The sequence below is a fragment of the Heliangelus exortis genome, chromosome 21, assembly GCF_036169615.1.
Source record: "Heliangelus exortis chromosome 21, bHelExo1.hap1, whole genome shotgun sequence".
In the NCBI taxonomy this organism is placed as follows: Eukaryota; Metazoa; Chordata; class Aves; order Apodiformes; family Trochilidae; genus Heliangelus; species Heliangelus exortis.
Window position 1 is genome coordinate 3,952,778 of NC_092442.1, and position 20,044 is coordinate 3,972,821.

Here is a 20,044-nt window from a genome sequence, read left to right on the forward strand (position 1 = left end):
ATCCCATTCCCACTCAGGAAAGGGGAGTCACACCTGACCTCCTCCCAGTTTCAAGAAAACCCACTTCATGTGATGAGTAACACTCCTCACCTCTTCTGTACATTTAGCACATTATCTGGCTGCAGGTAACTTACATCTAGTCTTAGATTTATGCTTAGTTAAACATTATTTAAATTAGACTGGCTCAGAACAGTGTTCACTTACATCAAGTATCACAGGAATGCACTTTATCACATCCATCTACATCCACACAAGTGGCTTTGAATTTTTTCCAGCATTTATCTTTCATTTGCTAAAACTATTGTTTCTTTTCAAGGACAGCCTCCTACCTCCATGATTATCCATCCCTTCTTTCCTTCACCAATTCAGTAAGATTGCCATCAGTCCTCTCAGTTTTGTGCACTTGAAATTTCCAGTCAATGCCTGAAGAGTTTTGCCATCATCAGCTTCCAGTCTGTTTCATTTCTGCCACTGACGTTTTGGTGGGTGCAGAGAGCAATCTCTCATTAAATTTCAGGAAAACAATCTATTTTTTTCAAGAGAATTAACCATGCTTTCTGCCTCATCAATTCAGTGATAACTTAAATAGGCAGAATCAGAGTTGGCAAAGTGGACTGGACAGACAGTAGATGGTCTCCTACAGAAAGCATTTTGGCTGCATCCTGCTGCTCCCACCAGGGAAATCTCCTCAGAAACACAGTGTTGGGAAGCTTGATTGCATAGCAGAGCATCTCAAAAGTCAGTGGCAAGCTACAGTCTGGTGAGCACAGACTCTCTGAATTCATCTATAGCCACACAAAATGGAGAAAGCCAAGCAACCAACCTCACACAAACATCAGCATTTTCCCTGCTCTCACTGCTTGTAGCTTATTCCTCTACCTTCACTTTCATAACTGCTCTTTACAAGAGGATGAATTTTTTAAAAAAGACTGCAGGAAAAAAGCTCAGTGACTTCTTGGTTTTATGAAGGGTCTGTTTACAGGCTGTGAGCAAACAGGAGCAAACAGGAGCATGGTGATGGCAGCATGGAACTCTGTGAAGGTTAAGTACCTGAGTACTGGTCAGATTTTTTTAGGAAGCATTTTTTCACTGAGAGGGCTGTCAGGTGTTGGAATGGCCCAGGACACTGGTGGAGTCACCATCCCTGGAGGCATTTAAAAGGTGTTTTGACCTGGTCCTTAAGGACATGGGTTAGTAGTTAGATTATGTTGGTCAAAGGTTGGACTGGATGAGCTTGGAGGTCTCTTCCAACCTAAAACATTCTGTGATTTCTCTTAAAGGTTTCACAGCTTTTGCTGAGTGCCATTGCTGCTCCAGTTACACCACTATCAGCTCAAAGCCAGCCCAGGTAGATCTACCTGCCCTGCAGTCACAGCCTGGCTTGATCCCCTTGGCAAAGCTTTTCAACCATTTAATACATCCAAGCTTAAACAATGCATTTGTCAAACATGTCAACATTCACCTGCACTTTCACCACTCCTTTATTTCATCAGGCTGTCCTACCTCATTACCTGCTAAGCTACACGTTCAGCTTAGGGTATTTTAAGCTGACACACAGAGGAGGCTTCTTCAGCAGAGCCTATTCCCCTTCCACAATACTTTCAAGCATGTCCCCCAAAACTCTTAAGTCCCTAAATTCATCTCGACTGAAGCAACACTGAAAATATAAAAGAGTCTTTGTATTTATGTGCTTCTGCCAAGCTTTTCCACACTACCACAGATCATCATTTGGATGATTATAACCACAAAATCCAGAAGAGGATTAAACAACTTCACGGGGCCATGACTCTTGACAGCAAGGTTCTCAGTGTCTCTCACCTGGCAAGGAAAATCAAATTTAAATGAAGAATATTGTCTGTAAAACGTCCAAAATCTGCTGTTCAGATCAAATCAGAGTATTTCAGATTGACAGAACTTTAGGGGGAGATTATGACCTGTGCTTCACTGTACAGGAGGCTCCTTACACAATGGCTCACCCTGAACACCACTCGTATAAATGCTTGCTTAAATGTAAACATTTGCTAAACCCAGATGATAAACTCAGTACTGATTCTCTTTCAAGATAATTTAATTGCTGACTCATTTTCAGTGGGTGTGGGGGGGAGAAAAAAAAACCTCTTTGGCTCCTTATATGTTTATCACTTCACCTACAGATTTATTAGAGGCTGTCTTCTTTTGGGAAAAAAGTGAATAAAGAATGACTCAGCTCTCAGGGGGGAAAACAAAACAACCCTACTGCATTTTTTTCTTTGATGAAGTAATTCAATATACAGAACAAAACAATTCCATTAATTCAGAAATTCCCCCAGATACCACTCATTTAAGATCTCACACTGTCTTGCCACCGGTCAGAGGGACAAGAAGTGAGGTGCAGCTTTGAGAGTGTTCAGGCTACAGACCACCCCCAAATATTCTGCTGCTTGATTTCTGGGAAAAAACAAAACAAACCCAAATTATTGATGACCTAACACACCTAAAAATTCAAAGGAAGGTAACAAAAGTGAAATATTGTGGAGAAATAAGCACACAGCTAGTCCAAGAAAATGATGCAGAGAAAAACAAAAGAAGTCACTGTCTGTGACATGTAAACAGGCAATGGCTTCTCTAGTTGCCTGCTCCTACAGCTATGAGGACACAGCCATTTAAAGCAAACCAGCATCTTTGTGGACATTTTCAAAAGCTGACACAATCAATAATAACATGCAAAATCACATCCATGTGTGTAGCTACCAGGCAGCACTATTGTGTTTTCACAAGTCCCAGAAAAGCTCCAGAAATAGCAGTAATCCATATATAACCCAGGAGTTACAAAAGGGAACAAGCACCAGAAAAGGGAGTTAACATCAGGTTTCTTTCCCTCTGTGGTTCCCAACCTCTTCCTACATCATTTGGCCACCCAAACTGGTAGAGAATAAGCTGAGAAAGAAAGGGTGAAGATTTCCCTGCAAGGAATAGTAATTTAGAAGTGTTAGCTGTCATAAAAGTAGGTTGCAGGCATGAAAACGTGATGCCTTATATCCTTTAAGTAGTTCCTCTATATCTTAATAAATGGCCTGGAAAATAAGGTTGCCAAATGTATTTATGGAGACACTGTGGTGATAAATACAGTATGATAAATATAAGGTATTTGTCATATATAACATCTTTATTTGATACGGAACAGGATACAGTTCCTATGATTTGAAACAAGGTTTCTACAGCAATTTAGGAGCCTCCCTGTAAAAACCAGACAACTACTCCCCCATACCTCTATAACCTGTTTGTTGACAGAAAACACTGCTAAAATTCCCTATATTGGTATTTTTGCTACTGTTTATCTAACAAATTAATTCCTGAGTAGTTAAAAAGAAAGGAAATTCTCCTCCAGCATAAAATTTTCAACAATCTTCACACATGCCTGGGGTACAAGCAATACAGAACACTAAGACTTTACTGAGCCTGCAATTATGATCATTTACATCAACTTAAGCACTGGTGGTCACCTGAAAGGGTGAATCATAACTCACCCTGACCACTCATGCCTTTTATCTCCACCACACTACAGGAGCCTTCAAGGCTGGCATCAGAGAAGTGATACAGCAAAAAGTTGGGAAGTGGGAAGGGAGAGAATCAAACCAATTTTCAGCCAAACCAGGTCCCTGATCACACTCATCACTTGGCTAAGCACAGTCCAGAACTTGCACATCCGTGACAGCAAGGATGTAGACTGGTTTCAACTGTGAGCAGAGTCTGAACTATACCCTGGGACATTTGTATTACTACTGTGTGGTCTCCACCCTTTCCTTTATGCCAGCTCTACTGATCAGCAGTTCTGTCACTAAATTAATTAAACTCATTAACTCAGCAGTGAGTAGTTCTGAACTGGGTGACCAAGCTGAGCTGGCTCAGCAACGGGTCCAATGTGCAGGGCTGGCACAAAGGGAATGATGGAAGGAGCAGGAGGAAGAGCAGGATCCCTCCTTTCAGCAGCACAAACCTTCTGCCCTGGCCTGGCTGTAACACGAAACCACAGCCTATGGGTACAGCTTGATAATCAGTTTAAACCTAAGTGCATGCTGCTTGCCAAATGGAACAGCCTGGCTCTCCTCTCCTCTCCTCCACTCTCCTTTGTGGCAGCTGAGCTCAGAGTAGAGTCAGGCAGCAGAACTTAGTGGTTAAGACTTGGTGACCATCACTTGTAAGTGATAAGTGACCTTCCTCAAGTCCTGCTTCCCGTTCAGCCTCTCCAGGGGAAGCTTATCAATATAATCTGTATCTGAGAAAGCAAATTCCAAAGCTCAGCTTTCCCAGTGTTTGTACACACACAGGTTTTGAACCAATGCAGCTGAAAGGGTGTCTCCAGTATACAGCCATTTAGACATAACCTGGGGCTTAGATAAAAATACTTCAGAAACCACTTGGAGTCCAGAAGAAGGTTAGGATCATTTACTCTTACTTGAAAACAAATATATTAGTACAAAACTGCAGTTCAATAACACCCTATAATGTGCCATTACAACCCTTCCTGATGTCTCATCAGGTAAATGTCAGCCTCAGTGCCTCAAATGAATGCAACCCCTGTAACATCAGGAAGTTCTACCCCATTTAGAGATTTAGCATCTTTATCTCTAGTTTCATCTAAAACAGAAGCTGTGAGGACCAGCCAGCCATAATATGTTCACAGTTAGAAAGTCACTCAAGCACAGAATCCAGAGTTTGGCTAATTGCTTTCCTATTAATTAGCACACATCTCTAGATCCAGCAACAGGAAGAAATTAGCAGCAGACTTTGTCATCTGACAATGAAACTTACTTGAAACCAATATTTTTAAAGAAACTTAAAAGATGTAGCATATGACATCAACATGCCACATTGTCAGATGATCTGAACTAAAAGCACCAAATTTATGTTTGATGTTTCACCAAAATAACCCAAATAACATCACAGCTCAATTATATCAGTGATTTTGGCACAAACTGAATGTAAGATTAATGTTCCAGGTTCCTGTGTCTGAAGTTAATGAGTCTACCATGAACTTCAGTAAGCCTTATGAGAGACAATTTCCTCAAAGGGTCTCAGATATGAGAATTTATAGTGGATGCTTTCATGATTATTGCTTAAGTAACACCTGCTAGCACTCATCTGTGTTTCCTAGGAAGATTAAGTCAGTGACACTGAAAATAAAGATATAAGGATTGTTTTATACTCTGTGGTCATACCCAAGTTACTATGTATTTTTTTTTCTCCCTAAAGCAACCAACCATGGTGCTAGTCTAATAATTTTGCATAGCACTGATGCATCATAGACTTGAAAGTAACACCAGAATTACTTTTATTGGGGTGTATTTTAATAGTAACCACCCATGCAAATACAAAAGTCACCCCTACCAAGGCATGGGGATGGTGGGTAAACAGTTATACACAGGAAGACTCTGACAAAAAAGGTGAGAGCTTTTTCTGCTTTCATTTTGCATATTTCTCTCTTCTGTTGCTATTTATAGCACTTTAAATCTTGCTGCAGTTGCCTAGAAGTAGAAAACATGCATTGACAAAAGATGCAATAAGTGACCTATCCAGGTCACCTTCCAAAAGGCATGAGTGACACTGCTATCATCAACAAAGCTGGTTTGGTTTGATCCTCAGTTAATATTCCTCTCTTACCTTCAGGCCATTCCTTCTGCAGCCCCACAAAATTAATGCTTCTTTTGTCACTCAATTATTGATTTTAGTTCACTTTCCCATAGATAACCCCCATCTGTTGTTGCATTTTTGCTCCATAGTTCTACCAACAATTTCAGAAATGACAAAAAATACAAGCAGAAGATAAATATTAACAAAAAAATTCCCACCTGAACTGAAATTTATTCTATGTGACTCGTGACAGCAAGGCAGGCCTCTTCTGATTTTTAAGTAACTAAATCAGGCACTTAAAAAAAAATAGTTATTTTTTCAGTTCTTAACACTGCCAGACACAAGACAAGACAAGGCTCTTTGGTCTCTGCACACAAAAATTAAAAAATGAGCAAAGCAAAGTAGTGAGTTTCCTGCCCTGCTCTCTACTGATGCCAATTTTCAGCACTTCATTGATAGCCAAAAGATGGAATTCTGCTATTTTTCTGCCTTTCCAAGAGGCATAAATTAACTTCCAGGTATTACTTTTCACAATCTCTGAGAGATTGGCTTAGAGATACCAAGGTATGAAGACTTAGATGTCAGTCAGCCTCGTGATAAATAGGTGAATAACTGAAGCCCAGTTATTCTCAAGTCCTGCAAAAAACCTTGACCTGTTCTGACAAAAGACAGAACCTCAAGATGTACAAAGCAGGGTTGAAAAGCAGATGAGTATTTCATCTGTGTGAAGAGTAAAGCAGAGCCTCCCTTTTTAGTAAAAGAGACTGGTGAGATCCTAAATAAAAAGATATTAAAGAAGACAAAAGAGAAAACAAGCTAAGATTGAACACCGCTAGGGAGCTTTCTTGGAAAAGAAAGACCAGATATTTTTCCCAGAGGAAGTTTATAGGGTGATGTGACTTTCTCTAAAATAAGAATGGAGGGAATGGAGAGGGAGGGTGTGCTGACTGCAGAGCAGAGCAAGCAAAAAGCAGAGGAGCCAAAACAAAGACAACGTCCATGGAGCACCCACAGACTGGAGATTGAAAGAGGCCTGGAAGAGGCAGAGCAATATTTAAAGAAGATGAGGTGATGGCTGGGAAGGAGGACTGAGGGCACTGGATTAGTTGAAAAGCAGTCCTTGTCTGGAGAAGGTTAAATGACTCCTCTGGTTTGACCAGAGAGGAAAAAAATCTGTGACATACGGTCAAGTAAGGTGACATTTCTGCCACTTCACTCTGTGGAAGCAGAAATGGCCAGGGGAGATGGAAACAGATGTGAAGTGTGATTTGACAGCTTTAATTTTTCCTCTTTGTTGTATTTGGAAGAGTCAGGCCCGAGAAGACAAGCAGAAGATGGGGAAGGGAAGGAGAGAAGCACCACAAGTCAGCTGAATGCCAACAAGAGTTGTGCCTGACAGAAATAGGCATGAATGGGGAAAATAAACAAACAAACATAGCAATTCCTCATTAAATTAAGTCATGCTGCAGTTCTGTGTTCGTAGGGTACTACAGGCACTGCTAATAAAGCAACAGGACCATGCAGCATTGTTTTCAAGCACTAGGTATAGTTCAGTGAAGAGTTAAAATCAATTCTCCCTGAAAGACCTAGAAAGACTAACTACAGGTATGCCACTCACTGCTTCTCCCCATGCCAATTTCTATAAAGATATCAAATGATTTAAATTTTTCCAGAGATAATTCATCATCATGCTTCACTGACTATACCATGACTAAAATTACACAATGCTTCCACTATTTATAGAATAACTTGCAGGGGTGAGTGCCATTAACTCAGACAGCACTAAATCAGATACTAAAAATCATTCTGCAAGTAAAGACCCCTCAGAAGCACCAGGCCTTTGAGTGAAAGCTGTTCCTCCTAAACACACACACAGTGGCATCTCTAGCCAGGCTCTTTTTTCCAACTGTGCTTCCAGAGGCTGCTTAGAAGCCTTCTGGGTAGGTGCTGTTATCAGTGTTATCAGTTCTTACCCTGAAGACTTCAGTCAGAGTAAAGCCATCACCTCATGCTTTTTGTTTGGTGGTTGTTTTGTGGCTTTTTTTTCTTCTTAATTATTTTTTTTAAATATTGAATATAACAAAATGCCTACTTTACATCCTAGAAATATTTCTGAATAAAGTGCCTGCAGTGAAAACCCAGGAGGTTTGCCACTCAGCCACTACACATTAGGAAACCAGTGGGATTTGGTTCACTCCCATGCAGAGAAACATGGTTTGGTTTAGCTTCTTTAAAATTTTAAAACAAAATTCCTCCTTCAGTCACTTTCAAGGGAGCTCAGACAAATGAATTCCACAGTAGGAACCTGCTCCACCCACAAAGGGATATGGGAAAGCATCTAATCATCTTCAGGCATCAGGCCAGGGAAGAGGGATGAAAACATCTACTAAGGTCATCTTCTCTGTGCTGATGGCAAAGTGGCCCAGAAGCAACACAAATGGGCAAAAAATTGACATTTTCCAGTGTTCAAAATGCAAGAGAGAATCAGTTGATGTGTTAAAGTATATTCACTGTGTCTTTACACAAGTCAAAAGTTAATTATAAGGAACAGGGTCATGGTACTTTTTCAAAGTTAAGAGAGAGATTTGGGACCTGGCTTCAACAGGAAAACAGACACCCTGAACATACATATTTCTTCTCTGGAGTAAAATGAGCTGCTGAGCAGATCCAAACTTCCTCAGAAATTCTGAAAGGTGGAAACCTGTACATTCAAACTGTCTCTTTTGCTTTTGAAGTCAAATCCCAGATTTGTCCATTGAACTGACACGGAAAAATAAACAGAAAAGTGTGAATGCCTGCATTTTTAAACTTAAAATATCATTTAATAATATAAATAACTATTAACAGCACCAAAAAACTAAAATGAAGCAAAACGAAAGTGAGGAAAGAAATTTTTTTGGCTCTTGGAAAGCACCAACAATTCTGAAGTTACTCCCCAGGAGAAAAGATTTTAACACGTGACAGTTACACCAACAACACAGAGCTGAACATCACCACCCCAAACCAGTCCCCCACCAGCCACACCCAGCTTCTGAGTGCACTTTTAGATACTGGGATTTAACTGAAAAGTGATACTTACAAGGAAAATCACTAGAACAGTAGAAGCATCTAAGACCTAAAATTGTGTTGCTTCATTTTCTCTGTGCCATGGCAGAGCCCTTCACAAGCCCTGCTCAGCCTCTGGGCTGTGTGGGCAGCACAGTGACAGCAAGACTCAGCTCTTGTCAGGATCCCAGATGATTCCCACAGGGAAGCAGTGCAGCTCAGGGCACTGCCAGTGGTGCTCAAGTCAATACAGCAACATCCTCCAGTCTCCTGTGTACAGCTGAGCAGTTCTCTCAGCTGAGAGATGGCACCTTCTCTGACCACAGAACAAGAGATGTTTTTATTGGGTAAGCACAGAGGTAAGAACAAGTTACTCCAACACTGTACAAATCCCTTCTGCTGGCAAATTCTTATTAAAATATTTGTTAGACTGTGTCATTAAGTTTCCTTTATCGCAGGGTAATATGATGTTTATCAGTCTGACTGTACTAACAGTGCAAGTTTATTTGTGCAATGAGTTTAATAAATTGATTATTATTATAATTAATTTTAGCCTTGAAGAATTAAGTGTTTTAGGTAACAGCAATTTCTTCATTGATACATTTTCCAGATATGAGAAGGGGAATAGCACTAAAGCCTGAGCATTCTGACACAGAGGAACTATGCTAAAATATTTTCATTGTTATTTTCAGAAATGGCATGCATCCAGACTTGACTTTAACCCAAGGATGCTGAGAATACACCACCTTCAAAAACCAAAAAAATATTTAAAAAAAATTAGAAATTACTCTTCCAGTCAACCTAGACAACACATACAGGACTTAAAATGCAATTAAAATGAAAAACCACAAAAAACCAAAAAAAACCAGCAGGTTGACCACGATCAATAAGAAGCACACACCTCCTTGCAACACAGGCTGCCATTATTAGCTAACAGTTCACAGCACAGTGCTCAAATCCACACCAGCAGACAAAGGACTCTGCATTCAGCCTTTCTGTGATTGTTATCATATCGAAACTCTATTACCCCACACAAAAGAATCAGAGGGTTATTAACTTCTATACTAATCCAAAGTACAAAAAAGGGGGTAGGACTTAACATCCATTCTTCTAATTCTTTGTGCCACTTCTTTCCCTCTTCTTGGGCCCATTTTCACTTGAGCAGGAGCATCACAATAGTGCACACATTCTTATTCTCCTCCCATGTTGTTCCCTACATGTTACTTCTACTACAAAAAAAAAAAAAGTTCTTTTAGATTTTCTTTCCAAGTAATTATAACAAGCCATTATTTTTCCTTAGGGGAACATACTAATCCATTTTATTTTGTCACATGGAATCTTGAATCAGAGGTTACACTACTCCTTTAAGCAATAAATTCACTGCAGACAACTAAAAATATTAAGTAATTCCTTTCTTCAGTGTTTTCTCCAAAAATAAATTAGAATAGAGATGTTTCAAGGCCCACTTCTGGCAAATTACTTTAAAGAAAATAGAAGAAAAAAAAGAAAAAAAAGCACCACACATGAGAACAATAATATAGAAATAAAAGTGGATTAAAAAAACCAAACTGGTCCTATTACTGCCAAAGGAGGATGGGGGAGAGGAGAGATTTTAGAAGCTCTAATTCTTTAGTGTGAAAACACAGCAACCACTTTCAGAACCCATCCAACTTGCAGCCAGTTTCCCTCCACCACGTGCCTCATTTACAGCATCCTCATCTTCCCACAGCTCGAGAGCATGACAAAGGCAGCAATCCATCCCTCCTACAAGGAAGATTTCATCAACCTATGGCATTCCTAAATTTAGTTGTACCTTTTTGCCTTCTTTATTGAGGAAAAAACAACAAAAATTAAAATCTATCCACTCTGCAACTTCTAATGTACTGAAACTACCTGTCCTGGTCAAGAGGCAGCAAACATTTGTACAATGCCCAGTTCCACTGCACACCTGCAGTCAGACAGTCTGCAAGAGCCAAGAGGAAAATTTGTTGGAAATTGTTTTGTAGCTCTCAGAAGAAAAGGCTAAATAACAATAAACAATGGTTATTCACCAGAAAGTACACAAAGGCAACTCATACCAACACCAATCTTACAGGCATGACAGCAAGTAAAGTCACCTTCTCCTTAATGCTCTAGAAGGACAAGTATGCAATCACTGACCTTCATTTTGGGAAAAAAAACTCCACAATCTAAGCATCTCCATCATTAAAACTTTGAAAACGTAGACTGAAATACTGAAACCCCTGAGGATAAGCACTTTCTCATGTAGCTGCACACACAAAAAGCCAACACAATTCCCTAGATATGCATAATTAAGAATACATCATTGCCCTTTTCTAACAAGAGTGCTTTCCCAGGGAAACTCATCTGCTTACTTATAAAGGAGCTCTGGCACAGCCCCATGGCTGGGTAAACACAGATCCTTCAAAATTCTGCACATCTCTGGTCCTCCTATTCCTTAACTGTGACCAGCCTCAAATTTCTTACTCTCTCAGCCCCTTCCCATACATCTCATACACCAAAAATTGTTCTTTCAGCCCCATCTTCCAAACTAAGCATTACCTTGAAGCATTACCTTTAAGCAGGAGTCTTTCTGATAAGCATACAGTTCTCTAACCTATTTCATGGGAAAAAAAACCAACCACTTCCTTGTCTGTAATTCATCCCCAAACCCGAAGCAAATAACCTTTCCATAACAATAACCTTCAGGGAAAGCTTATCTTCCTCCTGCACAGGTAAATACCATCTTGAGAGAAGAGCTGTCGCTTTCTTTGTCCTTTCCAGCTCAGGAACAAACTGTCCACGCCAAGAATCCTGACCTCAACCTCTTCAAGTGCCTTCTCGCTGCCCGCACAGGGCGAGCACAGCCCCGCATCACCTGCCATGGCCAAACCGGTGATGGAGTCCGGCTGGGCCAGGACACATCTGCCTGGATACCATCAGCATCGCTTTTTCCCTCCGATCCCCCTTTCCCGGGGAGCACAGACCCGGGCTGAATGACCCTTTCCCGGCTGCATTCTCCTCGCTCCTTGTGGGCTCTGGGGAGCCGCCCTTGCTCCACGTTAAGCACATTTCCAACCTCACAACCACCTGCGATGTCCCCTTCCCCTCAGCAAGGCCTTCCCGGCCCCCGTCTCCCAACCAACCTCCCCCTTGGCCGCCCACCCTCCCCTCACAGGCGGCTCCCACCCGCAGATCTCCCACCCCGGCCCCGCAGGCCTCTCTGCGGGGCTCCCCTTCCCGCACGCCCCCGCCCCGGGCAGCCGCTGCCCCCCTCACCCTGCCCGGGCCCATCCCACCTCCCGCCGCCGTCACCACCCACAGCCGCGGCCCGGCGAGGCCGCCTCACCCCAGGCCGCTGCCCCCCGCACACCCCCACCCCCGGCCGGCGGCACTCCGCAGGCGAGCCCGGGGCTGGGCAGGCCGCAGCCGCTCGGCTCCAGGGAGCGAGGCCGCCTCATCCTTTACCGTCAGTCGGGGGACTCGGGCCGGGCTGGGCCATGGCTCCGGCGGGCGGTGCCGCCGCGGCCTCCTCCGCCTCCTCCTCCAGCTGCAGCGTCGGAGCGGGAACCGCTACGCCAGGGGGCCCCGGCGAGAGACGGGAGCTGCCGGCCTGGGCCTCCGCCTCCTCCGCCTCATCCTGACAGCGGCCGCCGCCGGCGGGAGGGGGAGGAGGAGGAGGAGGTGGAGAAGGAGGAGGAGCCCCGCGCAGGCGCCCACGATGAGACCACGGCAGCCGCGGCAGCCAGCGGCACGGAGAGGGCTGTCGGGATTCTCTCGGGCTCTGGAGGCTTCCTTCGGGCCCAGGCTGGGCTGTTTCTCTCAGGCAGAGCCCGTCCTGGCGAGCGCCGGGCCGAAGCCTCGGTCCGTGATGAGCAGGGCCCGGGTGGCGGGGGGCAGAGGAGGAGCCCGTGGGGCTGAAGGCTCCTGAGGGGCTTCCCGCCATCCCGGGTTCGCTCCGGGGCCCAATCGCGGGCCGAGCCGCCCGCCTGTCCCCTCAGCCTCTCCCTGGTCCTCTCAGCCTCTCCCTGGTCCCCTCAGCCTCTCCCTGGTCCTCTCAGCCTCTCTCTGTCCCCTCAGCCTCTCCCTGGTCCCCTCAGCCTCTCCCTGGTCCTCTCAGCCTCTCCCTGGTCCCCTCAGCCTCTCTCTGTCCCCTCAGCCTCTCTCTGTCCCCTCAGCCTCTCTCTGTCCCCTCAGCCTCTCCCTGGTCCCCTCAGCCTCTCTCTGTCCCTCTCAGCCTGTCCCTGGTCTCCTCATCCTGTCCCCTCAGCCTCTCCCTGGTCCCCTCAGCCTCTCCCTGGTCCCCTCAGCCTCTCCCTGTCCCCTCAGCCTCTCCTTGGTCCCCTCAGCCTCTCCTTGGTCCCCTCAGCCTCTCCTTGGTCCCCTCAGCCTCTCCTTGGTCTCCTCAGCCTGTCCCCTCAGCCTCTCCCTGGTCCCCTCAGCCTCTCCCTGGTCCCCTCAGCCTCTCCCTGTCCCCTCAGCCTGGCCTATAGGCTCGGCAGATGTCCCCAACCAGGGAGACATTCCCGGAGCTGTTCTCAGGTTAGTCTGAAACTACATTTTGTATTTCTTCAGGGAACTGGTGTAAGTGACATTGTGTCCTGCTGTGCCATGCGGGAGGGCAGCAGGTGTGACCGGGCTGGGTGATGGAGACCATCCCACCATGGGACCCCACAGTGCCTTGGGCTGTATTGATGGAGGAGAGAACTTATCCTTCCACCTAACTGGGACATTGTGGCTAAAATGCAGGGATTTATTGCTAAAAGAGTAAAACTCTAACATTCTTTAGGCAGGAGGAATTTTCAGTGGTCATTCTTTGTGTTTGGGAGCCAGGTAGGACCCAAAACCTCAACCATTTGACTGCTTGGCTGATATCCCACTGTTCAGGAATTCTCTTGAGAAACTCCAACTCCAAAACTCCTCCAATTCATCCAAGCCCAGGGGGCATTTGGGAAGTGGCTTTGGGTTTTGCCAAGGTCAGACTCTACTGCACTCAGAGAGGAAGAAAGTTGCAGAACTAAGCAAGTAGGAGAACTAATTTAAAGAGCAACAGCTCATCCGTCCCAGATGACTACCTGTAGGTGTTTACACAGTGAAGATTTTGGTCACAGTCTCCTCCACTGGCCAAACCATGACATGACATTGTATTTAAATGAATGCAATAAGAATGGATTGGATATGGAGAGTAAACATATGACCAGAAAAAAATTTTATGTTCTTAACTCCAGGTGAAGTCCAGGGAAACAGAAGATTTATGCATCTTTAAGGAGGGACTGAGATCACAACAAACCTTGAGATCATTCAGAAGGCAAGTAACAGAATTGTCCTAGTAAAAGAAAAGAAGAAAACCAGAATTTATTGCTTGCACTTTGTGTATTTCTAGGTTTGCCAGAGTTGGTCCATTGTTTATTTCCAACAAATAATAAAGTGTTCAGAGTTCCCTAATGTTTAAACGTTTATTTTCCTTTTATTGAGTTTGATGGGACATTAGCATTAAGTGTTCTTCAAATATGAGTGTTTGTAGTCTTTTGTCCTTTCTTTTAAATGCAAGTCTGTTGGAAACTGGGCTCCAACAGCACTTAGCATAAAATGCTTGTTTATCTAATACTACTCTTTTTTTTCTGGGACTGTCAGATTAATTATTTAGTAATGGAAACTACATATTTGTCTTTTGTGGGTTCATATTATAGAACATTGTAGGACTGTCTGCAGGGATCACCACTGCCCAACTTTTGTGTCATAGACCCTGTGTCTTAACAGGACACAGAAATTCCCATTTAGCTGAGTAGAAGAAAGAGCATGGAGTGGCAAATTTTAGCTTTTATTGCTATTGCTTTGTAAAATAACCTCTATGGTCTGCAGAGTCAGACCTGTGCAGACCTGTGTGACCTAAGATTTGTTACATCTCTGCCATATTTCTACATCTCTCTGCAGTTCTTGGATATGAACAAAATTAAAAGTCTAAAAGGTCAGCTTTACATTTAGAGATGCAGGTATATCCAATATTTAACTTCCCTGGACAAAGGAAAGGTTGGCTTGTCCTGTTACATTGTGAAGGTGTCAGCACTGTGTGCTGCAAAGCTTCATGCAACCTCAGGGGGGAGAAAAAACAAAAAAAAAAAAACCCAAAAAAAACCCCCCAAGTGTAGGCTCAATGGAAAACAGATGGAGTTTTCATTAGACATTACTTTTAATGATCTGCTTTAAAAGTACAGATACACCATTCTGAGCAGAAGGGCCTCTTAATAGCTTTGTTTAGGTCCCAGGCTCATTATCTTAGCTACAGACAGGACCCCAAGACTTTGTATCATGAGGAGTTCCAGTCAAACCTGTCTACCATTATTAGGATTCCAAACCCAGCAAAACAATTTGAGGGCCTTAACAATATTTTTCCTTTAAACATATCTATTTAATGATTCAGAGTTATTATTATGGGCCTGGAAGTTTGGTGCTCAGGTTTCTGGAGTATTATCATTTAACCTAGGTCAGAATAAATTGCAATATTCATTGCAGGGCAAGCCTTTTGCTTCTTTGGGGACACAGTCAGCACTGGTGTGACTCCTCCAAGTGGTCTCACCATCTGTGAGGGGTGACTCCAGCAGTCCAGAAAGCCTGAAGATCCTTCCTAAAAAGATGAACCCTATGGTCTGTGCCTGTAGGTACTAAATCATCTTCTGACAAGTAAAGAACAATGCAGTCCCAGGGTTTTAGGAATAGATGTCTGCTGCCAAACCACAATAAATGCTTTTGTCTGGAACTCATGGAACAGTAACATAGCAATGGAGGGTGTACCCTTGTCTGTTATTCCCTCTGAGCAAATTCTCAGAGACATGTTACCAGGATTCAGATAGATTTCATGGAACTAGGAGAAAAACAGGCTTTCATTTCCTTACAAAGAGAGGAAGAGACAATGGAACTCAGCAGAACATATGGCTCATTTTCTGTTCCTGTCTGAGAGTTATATAAGCAAAACCCAGTGCCCATCCCCAGGCAGTACTCTCTGAAGTGAGATTCAGGTGAGAAAATTTGCTTTGCCTTTGCTGTTACAAGTTGACAAAATTGCTTTATTTCCTCTGCATGTTTATAAATAGAAACAATGTCTTCAACTGATCTCCAGCTGGAGAGTAGGCATCAGAATCCAAATAGCTCAAGGAAGTTTTGAGCTGATGTTTTGGTGCACTGTCACCTCTGTAGAAAATAAGTAAGCCTCTGGTTTTTATAGGAAAAGGCCTAGAAGGATGAAGTCCAGTGACACTATCACAAACTATTAATTAAGCACTGTTCTGAAACCATGTAGGTTATTCCTACTTGGAAAAAAACCTTCTTCAGTTTCCAGACTAGATTTATTAATTGCTAGTTTGTTCACATACATAATTGTGTCAAAGCTGCCTTGTAGTTTAGATTATATACAAATAGAATCTGAGGCTGAATATTTGGTTTCTATTGCTTTTTGTCTTTTTCAAGGAAAAAAAAAAAAAAAAAAAAAAAGCTTAAATTGATTAGCTTGTATTCAAGGTCAGATAATTTCCCCCCTGTGATTCAAGGGGAGTGGGAGAATAAGGAAAATGAGCTGATAATAACAGGGCTTTATATTTAGGTTTCTCTAATCTAGTCAGAATGGTCCAGCCTTTTAGCAACAGCATCTCTGCTCTGATGGGTGCCCCTGTTACCTTGTGTCTGGGCTAATACAGTCAATTTTCTTTCTTTGTGCTCTGTTGCAGAAAGTGTGTGCCCTTTCTATGTTGCTAGAGTGAAAAAAAAAAACCAACAAACAACAAACTCTTCTCCTACAATTGTTTCTTCCTCCTTCAGCCACTCAGGTGGCCCTTTTCTCATTCAATATAGCTTGCTGAGCATGGGTCACCAAACCTGCACACTATTTGCACAAAGCCAGTTCCATCAGACTGGTGATTACAACATGAGGTCCTGGATACCTTTTAGAAGTGTCTGCACATCAGCACCCTACATATTTTAAACTGAGTGTGGAAAAAACACAGCATGGATGAGTGCTCTTAAATGTGGTGGCCAGCATGGCCTCCTCATAGTCACTTGGCAGTTCAAGAATAGAAATGGGAACACAGGGTTTCTTATTGTGTCCATTAGAACAATAGTGCTGAGAGCAACAGAGACCAAAGGCCTGGCCTTCAAAATACATGACTTGAAAGGAAAGCTACATTTTTTTGGTAACCCAAATGTACTTCATTCAGCTTTGCTGCTACTCCCAAAGTCTGGTTGTAAACAACCACGATTTTTACCCTGCAAGCCACACATCTGGATTGCAGTGCCTGTAACTCTTTTCATCATCACAAGTAGTTATTGGCTTCATAATGTTCTACGAGTGCAGAAAAGAGCTTGTAAGAGGTAACCTGAGCAAACTCTATTTTATAATTGAAGAGCTTAAATGTCTTAGGTCACTGGTCTGCAAGGTGGCCATTAATTTTCTATTTATGACCCTGGAGTCTTTGAACATTCTGCATTTCTAGCCCTGCAGAGTTCTGATTCTGAACTGCTCTCTTCCATTCTCTGTGTCCAGATAGGTCACCTGCCCAAAGTGATGATGTTCCAGCTACTTTCATGGGAGATGAGTGTGAACTTGAGTAGAGCTCACCTGGAGTTGCTATAATCCTTATTGCAGCTTAACAGCAGTAAAACTTGGAGAATAAGTCTCTGTACCTCAGATAGTGATGTAAGCTGTCAGGATACTCAATACCAAGTGGAAAAATAATGTTGGACCTGAAGAATTCCTGTTTAAGTCACAGGTTGCTTTCTCACTGACTGGTGTATCCTGGAGTTTTTGGATTTTGCACTGTGGAGGCTGAGTGTATTTGAATTAATTAATACTTAAAATGCTCTGTGTCCCTGATTCCAGCCTTGGTTCTCCAAACCATGACAATGCAGATGATCCCTGGAAAGCCACTGGAAAAATAGCTACTGGGTTCCAGTGTAGACAAGGAACCACAGAAAGGGGCAGGGAACTGGTCCTCTATGTGCAAGAGTAAAACAGTAAAAAAAGAGTAAAAAAAGAGTAAAACTTGCTGCAAATTTGCTGTGATCTGCTCCTAAATTCCTACCCCTAGTTAAACCTGTGGCTTGCCAACTGACTTCTGTGTAACTTGTGGCTGATTACCTCATGTTCCCAGTTTCCTTTGCACTGGGCAATTATTTGCCCTCACAAGCAAAAGCAAGGACAGAGCCATAAGAATGGAATCAGAATCATGTGGATTCATCTGGCATTCTTATACTCCTGTTTTAACTGGGAGTCTCTGTTGACCTATTTCATAAAGCATTAATAAATGATACTGCTGAATAAATACTCTCTCTGTAACTTCTCTAATAATCAGGATTAATTTTGCATGGGTCTGTGCATTAACTCTGTTCTTCAGCAGCCACACAAATTAATATCCTGGCCAGATCTATGAATTATGTTCCACCTTTACTACACCTTTCTGGATGATATAAAGTCAAGTCTGGGGATCTGTCTTTGTTTCTCTAATGAAAAATGTGTTGCAGTATATAAATACCTGTAATTTACAACCATTTTTTTTTTTTGAGTTTAAAGGCAGTTCATGATTAACATTTTATATGAAGCAAGGAGGTGAATAGGAAAGTTAATTGACTTTTCAACCCTAGAATCACCCAAACAGTGGTTTACATTCCAAATAAAACACTTGGTGGGTTTCACACTAGTCTTTACCAGTGTGTATCACAATGTTGCTATTGGGAAAAACTGAATTTATTAAGGCAGTATATTTTAAAGATTGGCTCCAGCACTACACAGCTGGCAACAAGGAAAAAATAATCTAAGGCAGCATGTAAAAAACTTGTTCTCTAGTTAGACTGTGAATTTTCCAATAACTGCCTCCAATAGACCACCCTATGGCACTGCTTGCAAACATATAAAAGCCTGATTGTTTAAAAAGTCACATAAATAAAATGTAGATATTGAAATGCCAACCTCCCACTATTTGCCTCCAGCCTTTTCTTCTCTGTCTACTTAGTTTGCTTTTTTCTTTCCTGGTGTCCTTCCTCTGTTTGTTTTCCTCTGATATTTTCTTTCAGTAGCCCCCCTTTTTTTTTCTCTCAGAACTGCACAGAGTTTTGAGCTTTAATGGCAGAAGAGGAGCCAACAGGCAATGAGCAGAAACTGGGGCAGCAAATTCTGTGAGCACACCAAGCACCCCAGAGCAGAACAGTGCAGGCTGGATGTGTCTGCACACAACTCCATGGGCCACATTTTTGGAACCAAGCAGAGCAAGCCAGCACATCATTGGAGTGGTAATTCTGTAAGGCAGGAGCCCAGCTCAGGATCTTTTGTTATTTGTAGCCATTGGTTTTACAACTTGCAACTCTCCTAAGTTCTTCTTTTAATCTTTCACTTACCGTGCCAGTTTTAAATGAAAATGGCTTAATAATAAAAAAAAAAACAACAACCCTGGAGAAGTACAATTTTGGGGGATGAAAAGGCTTTCAGACTCTAGCAATGTTTGCTGATGTTGAGCATAATGGTGTAGAGCTTCAATCATATGAAAAAAAATTGAAAATCTCCTACCTGAAAGCAACAATAGAAGTGAATTTTTTTGAGCTGCTACAGCCAATCATGGTTATGTCTCTGCAAGGAATCCCACTGAAGGGATGGCAAAAGAAAAGGGGTGCCAATATTTTGCCTTGAGATTGGGGATTTTGAGGAGACCAGCACAATACCTGAGCTGCTGCTGGCAGCTGCCTGTGATTGTGCTCCAAGCTCTGACTGCTCTCTGCTGGCACTGAAACTTCCCAGAGAAAGCCCTGGGAAAAGCCCAACAGGGCACTGTTGGGAGGCCAGGAGAAAGATGTGTAAACAACTGAGTGGATTTTGAGGCATCTCAGTGTGAAACAGGTGCAGTTTAAATAGAGGTGCATGGCACAAATGTACACTGAAACAGAATCTGTAAAAATTAGTGCTGGGGGTCAGGCATAGTTCTGACAATCTCAGACTTCACAAGGTGAGCTGCAGGACAAGGTGAAATGGGATGCTTCCCAAGGATTTCTGCAGTTTGTGCTCCCAGTCCTTCCCTTGTTTAAATTACCTTCTGGAAAAAAGTGTGTCAGTACTGATACACACTTCAGTTTTCATTTGTCATTTCTTTGGCTATTTGGGCTGGTCACAAGTTTTTGTAAATGTCTCTTGTTGGAGCTATTTAGTGTGAAATGTAGTACAAATTTATCACCCTTTTCCTTACAAAAAATTAGACAAGCTGATAAGAGTTTCACAAAACCACAATTAACTTTCCCTTTGAGAGCAGAAAGAATGCATTTTTAGATGTATTTTATGTGTTACATAAAAATGTCTTCCATGGCAAAACACACCAAGAACAGGGATAAGTACAAATCAGACACATCAGGAAGTAAA

At 42.7% G+C, this 20,044-nt stretch overlaps 1 protein-coding gene and 1 long non-coding RNA gene across 3 annotated transcripts in view; one reads left to right on the top strand and one right to left on the bottom strand.

Moving 5' to 3' along the window:
- Window positions 1-12,341, bottom strand: part of RABEP1 (rabaptin, RAB GTPase binding effector protein 1) — a 43,273-nt gene extending 30,932 nt beyond the window's left edge. The window contains exon 1 of the mRNA XM_071765449.1: window positions 12,124-12,341. Coding sequence (XP_071621550.1) covers window positions 12,124-12,157 — 34 coding nt within the window. The 5' untranslated portion in view covers window positions 12,158-12,341. The remainder of the gene's footprint in view (window positions 1-12,123) is intronic.
- Window positions 12,342-13,071: 730 nt separating this feature from the next.
- LOC139806184 (uncharacterized) lies at window positions 13,072-14,100 on the top strand. Of its 2 annotated transcripts, none has more exons than XR_011730170.1 (2): window positions 13,072-13,197; window positions 13,884-14,100. It is a non-coding gene; the product is annotated as an uncharacterized lncRNA (long non-coding RNA). The 2 variants fall into 2 exon arrangements; XR_011730169.1 differs by lacking the exon at window positions 13,072-13,197 and adding an exon at window positions 13,422-13,732.
- Window positions 14,101-20,044: the final 5,944 nt, after the last annotated feature.